General features: G+C 37.2%; 1 protein-coding gene across 3 annotated transcripts; it reads right to left on the reverse strand.

Annotated features, from left to right (window-relative positions):
• Positions 1 to 3,751: 3,751 nt before the first annotated feature.
• LOC118438853 lies at positions 3,752 to 9,829 on the reverse strand. Of its 3 annotated transcripts, XM_035859643.1 has the most exons (3): positions 6,690 to 7,536; positions 5,354 to 6,608; positions 3,752 to 4,479 (listed from the first exon to the last, which is right to left on the reverse strand). In XM_035859643.1, exons 2-3 carry the CDS (start codon positions 6,055 to 6,057, stop codon positions 3,978 to 3,980), a joined length of 1,206 nt encoding a protein of 401 aa, XP_035715536.1. In that variant the 5' UTR covers positions 6,058 to 6,608; positions 6,690 to 7,536; the 3' UTR covers positions 3,752 to 3,977. The 3 variants fall into 3 exon arrangements, with proteins under 3 accessions (XP_035715536.1, XP_035715538.1, XP_035715537.1); XM_035859645.1 differs by lacking the exons at positions 5,354 to 6,608; positions 6,690 to 7,536 and adding an exon at positions 9,602 to 9,829; XM_035859644.1 differs by lacking the exons at positions 3,752 to 4,479; positions 5,354 to 6,608; positions 6,690 to 7,536 and adding exons at positions 8,566 to 8,976; positions 9,602 to 9,829.
• Positions 9,830 to 11,971: the final 2,142 nt, after the last annotated feature.

An 11,971-nucleotide genomic window follows, 5' to 3' on the forward strand; every position in this document is an offset into this window, starting at 1 on the left:
CTGGAAGCCCGGAAACGAGATATTCAACAAAAATTAATTGTTGAGCTCGGGCTAAGAGTTGATTTTCCTAGGGCTGGAGGTAGTGGAACAAGCAATGATGGAAATACGGCCAGAAGAGCTTTTTCTAATCAAGAAACTTTTGCCCGTATTCTGGACTTGGAGATTTGGTTGATACATGACTTGCATGTCATTCTGTGTGCCATTTCTACAGAACTTCCTATAAATCCTGAGAAGTTTGGCAGCTATTGTAGACAGCTGGCTCAAAAGTATGTAAAAGAACATAAATGGTACTACATGCCTGTATCAATCCACAAACTTTTGATTCATGGGGAGCAAATAATAAAAGAGTCAACCCTTCCGTTAGGTATGCTTAGTGAGCAAGCAGGCGAGTCTAGAAACAGACTATATAAATTCTATCGAGAATATCATTCCCGTAAGATAAATCGAACGGCAAACCTATTAGATGTGTTCAATAGATGTATTGATTCATCTGATCCTCTAATATCCAACTATTCACTCAACAAGCGACTTAAAGAATCAAAGAGGCTGAGTTTTCCATCTCAAGTTATTGAAATGATTGAAGTAGTTGATTCTGAATCTATTTCTCAGTCTCAGGGTTTCGACATCTTGGTTAAAAAATCCATTGAGTTCCCCGGGCTCGAAGAAATCGAGTTGGCGAACGAACTTCTGGAATAAGAAAATGTTGGCTAGCGGTGGCCTGATCAAATGTACCGTCCGTGCCAAAAAAGGCCTGCGGGGCAACAAGTGGAGAGAGGTCATCGATCCTTTGCCCTGGGTAAGCCAGTACGAAGGCTTAGCAGACGTCTCCACATGAAATTTCAATTCGTTTCGAAACAACAGCAACGTAAATCTCGAGAATTTTTTTCAATTCCAAGTGAAAAATTAACCAGATTTGCAACGTTTGTTTCAAATCCAGAACCGTACAAAATGTTGCAATTGATCAGAAACTTCATTTCACTCGCCATAAACTACTTACGAAGCTTTTTTCGCCTTTTGTTATGATATTTTTTTACTAACAATGGTGGTCTCCCAACGTATGCTCACAGATTTGGACCAAACTAGCGTCAATCGATCACAAATATAATTAGTATGAAATTTGCAAATGGAACTATCTGCCAATACGCAGGTTTGGCGGAGATATTTAAATTGAAAGCAGAAAAAATGTGCAGGAAATTTGGAAAATGAAAAATATGCCAGCCTTTTGGTGCGTTTTCTCCGTTTTTATGCAAATATCTCCACTAAACCTGCGCATTGGCAGATAGTTCCATTTGCAAATTTCATACTAATTATATTTGTGATCGATTGACACTAATTTCGTCCAAATCTGTGAGCATACGTTGGGAGACCTCCATTGTAAGTTTGAAAACGTGGTTTGGACGATTTGGACTATTTCAATGTGGAATATCTAGAGAATCCTACTCACTTCCAAAGAACCCTTGCAGGATTTTGTAGTACTCTTGAAGGTGAGTCTAACTGCACCTAGTGTAGTTGCCCATGTCTGCCACTTCAGGCAGGGGGCGTGGTCGAAACGGCCCCAAAACACCTGTTTTCTGACCTTTAAACGCATGCACCATCCAAACTATGAGGGTTAGAAAACTGAAATTTGGCACATAGCACCTAAGATAGTTGCTTAACAATATTCAGGGGTCAGTCTCAAGTTCCCCCCACAGGGGGGGTGGTTCGCCCCCCAGGGGGTGTGACCTCACAAAAAAAATTTGGCGCATTCCTTGGGTCACCCTGGTCAAGAACATATATATATATATGATAGGATATGCTCCTTACAAATTTTGAACAAAAAAATGACCATTTTGGAGTCCGTGGCCTGTCTGTCTGTCCGTCTGTCAGCAGGATAACGGGAGAACGGATCGAGATAATCGAAATCGGTTTTCGACATTATACATATGACCCCAGGGGGAGGATCCTATCAACTTTTGGGGTCAGGTGGACCACCCCCACTGGCACCAGGGGGTGTGGTCGGGGGAAAATGAGATTTTAACAAAAAATCGAATCTATAGATGAAATAGAGCGAAATTAAGTGATACCGAGTTGTGCCACACCCCCTCAACTCAAGAGGGTGTGGTCGGGGCAAATTGAGATTTAACTGAAATTGGGGGGAAGTGAGGCTGAAGGTACTTCTTTATGTGCGTTTACCACGGTTTATTTTAAGGATTTGTATCCATGTAAGAAATGTACATAATTGATCACATGATGATGGCATGATTTTGTACTCAATGCATGGGTATGAAGTTCAGTTCACTGGATAATTGAAAACATGGTCTGATTCATTCATATTCTTATAAAAATGCACTCACCAGATAAAATTTGTCCTCTGACTACTGGAGATTGCACAATGAACAAGACATCGCAAAATTATTGATGCTTGCATCGAGCCAAGAGCGTTACTTAATTTGCAGCGCAGTATTGGAGATAAAGTAATTAAACATTATTTGCCAATCAGCCACACGTGTAGACAAATAAGTCACTATTCTGGATAAATTGCCAGACTCTGAACTTTGATCACATTACAGAGTATGAATTGTGAATCAGAATCACAACATGTACGTACAATAGAAGTCTCCCAACGTATGCTCACAGATTTGGACCAAACTAGCGTCAATCGATCACAAATATAATTAGTATGAAATTTGCATATGGAACTATCTCCCAATGCGCAGGTTTGGCAGAGATATTTGCATAAAAAGCGGGAAAAATGCGCAGCAAATTTAGAAAATGAAAAATTTGCCAGCTTTTGGGGTGCATTTTCTCCTCATTTTATGCAAATATCTCATATAAACTTGACCATTGGCAGATAGTTTTATTCGCAAATTTCACACTAATTATATTTGTGATCGATTGACGCTAGTTTGGTCCAAATCTGTGAGCATACGTTGGGTGACCTCCATTGTACACTGTCGACAGTACTTATGTATTTATTGCTTTGCAAGTTTGTCTGTTTAGAGATAATTTTATTCATTTAGCGCGACAGGGTTAATCAGTGGGTAAGACGTTAAATATGGATATGGATATAAATATACCACCATGACCCCCCCATCTTTTTGTTAGAATTTATGTATAAATTATGTAGTAATGTTATATGTATTTAATTGCAGGCATTGTTTAATTGTTCATTTAATGGCTTTGTGTCGGCCGGAAGTTGGCATTGTTTGTACAATTAAATACATGGGGTTATTTCTATATAACTCTGCATACAAATGAACCATAACACAAGGTGAATTTCGAATTAACAATGAAACCTTTTTGAAACTCGTAAGTATATGTGGATAATCTCACAGCTTTGGAATTATCCGAGAAGCTTAAGATTTCTGGGAATGCCTGTAGCGACTAGTAAAAATTTTGCCTGTTTGCCTGTTTACCAGGGCTACCGCTTCACCTCGATCATTATGCATCATCAATTTATTTTTTTTGCCGAAATAATCCAGTCAAATTTATAAATTCACATATGTAATTTTGTCACTTCGTCGTAAATGATACAATTTTGTGAAGTGAGATGCGATTTACTTAGGAGGTGACAGACAAATAAAGTACTTACCAAATGTTTAATGTTAAAAATTTACGTGTTTATTAGTTCTGAAATTTATTTCCAAATCCCTCCTCTTTCTTCCAAGATCATTACCAAGAATTAATGTCGATTCCATAGGTTGCCCAGCCCAATTATATTTTGTCATGACTCATGAGCACTATACCCCATGGATTGGGAAACTTGCATGAATTGGAGAAACGTAATTTTATTTAGCACACATGTAAATCATACATTTTACAAGGGAATCTTTTTTCAAGCTAAATATGTACCTGCATTGTCTAGTGAGCAATAGATAAAAAGATAAAGGCAAGAATTAACTCTCAGGTGGCTTGATTTTTTAAAATATATTTAATTCCTGGTGTGGCATTTAAAAAAAGTTCCGCTAGTAGTAGTAATGTAACTTAATTTCGTACCACTACTGTGCTACTAATAGCAGCTTAACTGTCAACTTGACGCACAAACTAATCATTACCAAAGGGGTTAAAATCCCCACGAAATTATTCCCAAATTTGATCCTCATTTGACCACAGGCCTTTACATCTTTCTTCAACGAAACTCCAAGATTCTCATTTTTGAATTCTCTTCTTCCAAAACTTCCGAGGAATTTTATCGAATTTTTATTCAACAATCCGGGCATCGTTCCGAAGCACATGATTCCAATGTTGGTTTGCCAACTGATCAGTAGAAAGATGAAATTACCCAAATTATCGAACAGCCTTCCCTTCCGGAAGTACGACACAGAGAGAAAAGTCGACATGATATTTGCAAAGCAGAATGAGACAAGAACGGAGGGAAGGAACGTTGTGCTCATCGTGAAATTTATTTGGGCCTCGATTATCTTCAATTGCCGGAAATGTCTCAATTGGTGGAGGATGACTGACTTTCGAAGAAGTTTGGAACCCTCCTTCTTCGTCAAACTGAAATTGAGAGAATCAAATTTACACAACAACCATTTTCAAAAATAAACTAACCACAATATTCTGAGAGTTGGTATATATCTATGGAATGCGTGTTACTTCCGGTTTTTCTTACCATGTCCTATTCCACCCGCATGCATACTTAATAATGCATACATTCCCATGTATTAAATACAAATGACTTTTAATGCAAAACTCGGGCCGATTTGCAAAAAAAAACAGCAATATTTTTAACTCAAGAATAAGAAGGGTTGTTTAAATATGTTTATCTTAAAAGACTCGGTGGTTCTTTTTTGCGAACGCACCTGACTTTTGAATTAACAATTCTTATAGTCGGTACTTTACAGTAAGATGCGATGCTTGATAAGAAACCCATACAAAATAGGGTCCAATTTTAACGCACAAAATTTCGCAATTATTGGATACTAGCGTATAAGCCCGTCTCCTTCCTGGCGACGGGCTGATTTGATTTTGATGAAAATTAAGTAGGATTGTTCATAATTCCACCGAATTTTTTGTTATTGTATCTATATTTGAAGCGGAAAAGTCTGTTGGCAAGGGAAGTGAAAGTCTCTCCACTTCAGTTTCCGTCACGGAAAATTGCTTTCACTTCCGTTGGAGACAAACATTTCCAGCTTATAATATAGATGTGGAATTTGACAGGCAGGGAAGATCTGAGAGGAACCAGCCTGACTAGGCCACTGCAACTAATGCGATAACAACTTTATGCTTACGTAAGGACGCACGTAAGTTAGTCACATTTTTTGAGTTATTACCGACAAGGTAAGAAAAATATTACTAATTGAACGAGCCATTTATTTAAACTAATCCATGATAACAGACTTATTCAGACAAAATAGTTAAATCACCAAACCTTGTAAGTTGATTCAAACTCCCCCACAAACTGAACACTGATCCGACCAGGAAATGAAATATCAGCATCATCACGGTCCCCGATATTATATAAACCATCCAAGCCTGGATCAAAATTGCTACAAAGTGCGCCCCACAGGTAAGCACCGTTTCACCAATATTTTCCCACCCGTCCATCCGAATTTCGGGAAGAACCGACCCGATGAAGGGTGGCATGTATAATTCCATCACATTTATTAATCCTATCGCTATCGGAGCAAAGATCGGAAATCCTCTCCCCAACAGGAACACGATCCCTTTAAATAATTTTTGAATATTTCCACTGACAAATTTTTTGCACAAATTTTGCTGCTCATAGTTAAGAATTAAATTTAACTGGGCAGCCACATCGTCACTTTTTAAAAATAAAGTATTCACCAACATATGAATTCCTATAAAAATTCCGGACGAAAAGAGTCCAATAATCGCTAAAACTGTTGGATCTGTGTTTTTCGGTAATTTCTTTATTTGCCAGAAGCTATTCAACAAAATAAATATTGCGTATGTCACCAGAACCAGGAGTTTGGCTTTTGTTGCGAGACTTAATTTTACCGTGGTAACCGTAGTTTTTGATGGTTTAATTTTGATATAAATTGGCGGTTCGATCATTACAGAGATCAATTTTAATTGAAGCTGAATTAAATTTTGGATGGAAGTTAGACTCATTTTTAATTATAATTGTAATTAATTAAATGTATGCGGGCGGGTGGAATGAAGAAACCATTGTGAGCATTCTGCCTCGATATAAAGTTTACTTTTATAAAGCACACATTTAATTTTAGATCGTTGAAATCACTTTATTTATGAACTCATAAATATCCAGTGCAGAGAAGCAGGTTGTAAATTAAAGTCTAATTATACCGGATGCATGTCAGGTATCATAAGCTCTAACTATGTAGATTTTCATATCTTTTACGTTTATACACCTTGTCAAAATTTGCATCTGATTTAGTGAATGACTCCAACATTTCCTGGAAAGAATCTCATGTCTTATCATTCACAAACATCCGGCCAATGAAGTCAACATCGCCCACAGAAGTTTGTGTCTAACTACAGACATTATTTACTTAATTATTCATTTATTGGATTTGTGTCGACCTAAATTATGTATTGTTTGTACAATTAGATACATAAGGATGACTCCAATACAATTCTGCATACAAATTTACATACATATCTTGAAACAATGTGAATTTGGAACCCACAATGGAAACTTTCTGGTAAAAAAACGTAAAAAAATTAAGCCAAAAATTAGGAATTACATATATGGAAATTTTCGGTTTACTTTTTGCACTCACCAGAAAATCCTGATGTACATATGTAGCTTGAAAAAGGTTGTTTTTTAGCTAAATTATTCAAAATCAATATGTAAGTTAGAAAGCGAAATCCTTCTCCTACATATTTGGAAATTATGAGATAAACTACATATTTACATATGAAATAAAATACAGTACTTAACTGCTCATCGAGGCAAACAATTATTTTCTCAATGTTCGAGAAAAAACAACATTTTTAATAATTCAGAATATTCAAATTCCGCATTTGTCAAGATGGAAGGCTAATTTCTAAAGCCACACCAAAAACTAGTATTGGATTAAAAATTAATAATAAATTTCGTTGAGAGAAGGATTTACTCATTAACCAAACAAAAGCTGAATTACTTGCCAATCAATATTTCTAAACTAAATAATTTGTATGGAAATATTCGCAATTCTAAAATGTTAAAATTATCCTTGTTTTTCTAGATCCATTAATAAAATTTCTTAATATGTTTTCTTCACCGGCTGAAATATTTATGACAACTTCTTTCGACAAGTTGGCCAAACTGCGGAATTACTAAAAATAGTCTTGTTTGGTACTTACACGTATGCAGATATTCATCTCTGCATACAGCCACTTGCCATTTGGCTTAGTAATTAATGATCGAAAAATCCAATTTCTTCAAAAAGCTATTTAGTTACCGTCACTTAATTTGAAAATCTACCACGTTCGTATACCAATTGGGTCTAAATTCGTAGGTACATACGTAGGTGTTTTATTATTAATTTTCAAAAGGTATGTTCCGCACTGTTTCTGACGAAAATTGTGATGAAATAACAAACTTCAAATACATTTAGGAGGCTGTGATTTTTTTCAGTTCTTAAGGTTAACGTCAACACTAGCAATAAATCGGCAAACTTTACCTCGACGGAAAAAATGCTAGATTTGCAAATTAAATATCGTAGTGTGATTTAATTTTTAATGCTGGATAGGCAATACGTGTCGCAGATTTATGGTTGAATGCTTAAAATGTACAATGAAAACTGCCCAACACGAAACACAAATTCAATTGGGTCAATAATTTTTAATTATGGCGAAACGAGGTCTCGGGCAAAAAGTCGCAAGGATGCTCAAAATCCGCTTCTTCCACAGAAAGGCTCCGGAAACTAGAGGAACCAATAATGAGAGATCCGCGATTGAAACTGGCCTATATAGCAGATGAGATGGGTGTTCCAAAACCAGCAATTTGTTCCATGTTAACTGAAGACTTAGGTATGAAAATGGTTTCCGTCCGTTGGGTACCAAAATTGCTTTCGGCATCTCACAAACAGGATCGAGTCGACTTTTGCAATGCAAATTTTAACCTATTAAATGAAAACTGGAACCTGCTCAATATTTTATTGGCTGCATATGGTACTTGGGTTTACTATTATGACCCGGTGACCAAATAATAATTCCCTCATTGGAAGCACGAGGGGTTGCCACCGCCCGTGAATTGAAAAGTGCAAAAATCTGACAAAAAATTTGATGATGACCATTTTCAAGGATACCAAAGGTCCCCTCCTTATAAAATTTATTGCTGGAAATACTGCAATAAATGGGGCCGTGTATGCAGGAACCCTGAAGGAGCTGCGTCCTCCGGTTGAAAAGAAACGTGGGGTCAAAATAAAGAGTTGGCCTTTTTTTAGACGACAACGCGCCACCTAATACCTGGCATTTTGCGAGGGTTAGTGCAGACGAAAATCGCTTTACCTGCACAAACCACGCCCCGTGCAGTCCAGACTTGTCCCTTAGTGATTATTATTCGTTTCGAAACTTAAAGAAAAACATCAGGGGAAAACGGTTTTCGGATGATAATGAAATCAAGTCGTAAATTTTGGCCATAGAAGTAGGTACAGGTATTAATTCCAATGCTGGATGCAACATGATAATATTGTTTAAGTCGGCTACTTCGGCGTATTGTACAATTAATTTTTGCTCTTCTTCAGAATACTTGAGAGGGTCAGGGCCAGCAGAACATTCGCGAAATACAACGTGCAATCGACATCGGACCCTGTTTTCAGGTTGACAAGCAAGAGGGACGTAGATGTGCCCATTTCCCCCCTATGCTTTAGTAATTTCAGTACTTGACCCGTTTATGAAATCAGATTGTGGGAAAGGTATGAGTCTCCCTGTCATCTGAATTCCGGCTCTTGGGGTCACCAAGGTACCACCATATAGCCAGTTGAGCATTTGGAAAACACTGTTCACCCCACATTCGTTTAAATATCCGGTGGACCAAGGCGCTACTGGGGTGCACGCAGCTCCACGGCCGTTATTGACCGGCTGTAAATTATTAGTTACATACAAGTTTACCAGGTAATTTATATAAATAGATATGATTTTAATATGTTGTCGATAATCGTATAATCGTAGATGCACAACGAAGATATGCCCATACTTGTATCCTTACAATATTACAACAATGGACAAAACCTGGGAAGTCGATAAAGCTCTAGCCTAAAACTTGCGGGCTGGGATATAAAACTTAAAAACGCAAAACGTATATGTTAAACTACGTGTCGGAAATTTGTTTAATTGAATTCATTTTACACCCAACAATACCCAGCCACACAGCTCCGGATACAAGATAACATGTGCCGTCCCATTTGGTCACGTACTTAGCCATATGTATCCCACGAATAACATAAGGGTATATCTTGGTTTGTACATACATAATGGAAAATTTTCGATGGGAAAAATTCATAAATTTCAATTAGTTACCGAAATTTTGTCTCTAAAATTCAACACTTCGAGAATTTCGTGTTCCATCAGTTATAATAAATTTATAAAAATCTCAACCAAAAACCTTATAACAAATGGAGATTTATGGATTTTTCCAATTGAAAAATTTTTCATTGTAGCGTGATATTTAAATCACCCTGTACCTACATTGGTTACCAATACTTACGATTCCGTGCCCGACTGGAATGCTAAACTGTTCCAGGACATTAGCCCCGTAATGTTTGTACATCCCACTTAAAAGTCTCAGTGAACCTTGATTAACGACGATATGCCTCGTCCCACCAAGCACATACACCTTGGAACCATTGAGATTCGTGACCTCGTCAATTTTATGGGAAGATGCAAAGTTGCCAACCATTTGCAGTAAATTTGGCGGGGGTGGGGGTGGATTTGATGGGGGTGGGGGTGGATTTAGGTGGGGGTGGGGGTGGATTTGGGTGGGGGTGGGGGTGGTTTTATAAATGCCGCAAAAATTCCTGCTCCTTTGATTAGACTTGAGTAGCTGAAGTGAAACTGTGTAGCGAACGATCCACCGGAAGCAAATCCGGATACGGAGATGGAATCAGGATCGACATTATAGTTCCCTGTGTACAGGAAGGAAAAAAAATACCCGATACAGTTATGTATCTATGTACATTCTCCGGAAAGTTCAGATTCGTTCAAATAATTTACAGTAATAAGATCTTCAAAACCTGAAAAAATCTTCATTTTTAAATAAACCGTTGCAAACGAAATGTAGCAATAGGGTGAAACCACATGAGATAACTTTTTGCTCAAAATTAAAAAAATTGAATATAAAATTGCACATACTTTTTAATTAATATTAACTTTCGGACTATAAATCATTACATATGAGGGTACACTGTACTTCTCTGCTGAAATTAATTTCTCAATTAGCCCCGTATTCTTTATCCCGGTATATATAATCTCGGTGGGGCAAAATGAGTAACCGACTGGAGAATTTAATGTTTCCACCACTTTTATGTTGAAGTCGCCTACATGTGGAATCTTTTTTATCAAGAGAAATATTTTACGTAAATACCATCCCCACGGTCATCGTACGTCAAAACCATGTCGATTTTTGAAATCCCCGCCCCAAAATACGTCTAGAACGTTTGAAAAGACAAAATTCGACATTTTTTGTCCGTCTACACGGTCACACGGTCATCGCACGTCAAAACCATGTCGATTTTTGAAATCCCCGCCCAAAAATACGTCTAAAACGGTCGAAACGACAAATTTCGACATCTTTGAACGTTGGCGTCGTCGCCGTGGCGACGTGACCTTACGACCTACAATGCCCATCTTCGAACTTGTCCGTACTTTTAAAATTAGAAACACGATGGCGAAAACCGCATATCGAAATTCGAATCCGTTCAATAGTTAGAGCACGAACGGACAGACAGACGGACAAGGCACATCCATAATAGGGTTTCACCCTATAATAATGAGCTTGTCCGTCTCAAGCGAATATATGTCATAAACGTCATATTCGTCAACTTGACCGTCCAATTTGTCACGATTATAATATTTACAGTACTTACGGCATTTATGACAAATATTACGGACAAATTGGCAAATATGACATTTTGTCTCGATACTCCTCACTTATGTGGAAATAATTTGTAATTTAGTGTTTTAGTAAGTATTTATGTAACTAACGTGCTTACCCAACAACGTTGGGTCAGATTCCTTGAGAACCTGGCCTGCCGCAATGTTGCCCAAGTACACGAGGACGTAGACGGAGTACACGAATCTTCTCATTTTGGGTTCCAGGCGCTGCAAATTTCTGGTTCGTTAGGTACATATTCATACTTCAGACATTCAATTTATACCAATTTTAGTCGCTTTATAATTTTTAAATTTAATCAGTGATGCGATTCAATCTGCGTAGTATCTATTTTTTGTTTGGGTCGTATACATAATTCATTCAAGTTATGCTAATTTGATCAGGTGTTTCGTTGCGTAATCCATTCTTACATAATCTAATGAAGTTTAATTCTCGGAAGGTCTGTTTTCCGAATAGGTGACGTATCTCCATGTTTATTTAGATGAGTCTACTTTACTCCTAAAATCCGGGATTGATTAGCATTATTAACATTGATAAAAAGCATATTGTCGACATTATGTAGAGAAGACGTCATTTCGTAACACGTAACCTAACCTAACCTAACCCAATGTCCAAAAATTATTAGTGGAAACTATTTGCTGTAGTTTATTTAAGAAAATTATTTATTTGCGTTTAAGTACATAATTTCGTGTGTGCAGAAAATTGTAAATATAAATTTCGAATCTGGATGTATTTAACAATAATATAAACGTCCCATTGGTACACCTATATACACAATACAACTTTTACCGTGCGGTTTATTTTTTTTGAAAATGGCTTGTTCTCTCTGATTAAGTTTGTACTTTAAATTAAATATCTATGCATCGACATGGAACAAGGTCCTGTAAAAAGTAAGAAGGGGCACTGCTTATTGCAAAAGTTATTTACGAAAGATTTCAACTTAATGAATGATGTTTTCCTTAAATT

The sequence above is a fragment of the Folsomia candida genome, unplaced genomic scaffold, assembly GCF_002217175.1.
Source record: "Folsomia candida strain VU population unplaced genomic scaffold, ASM221717v1 Fcan01_Sc027, whole genome shotgun sequence".
Taxonomy (NCBI): Eukaryota; Metazoa; Arthropoda; class Collembola; order Entomobryomorpha; family Isotomidae; genus Folsomia; species Folsomia candida.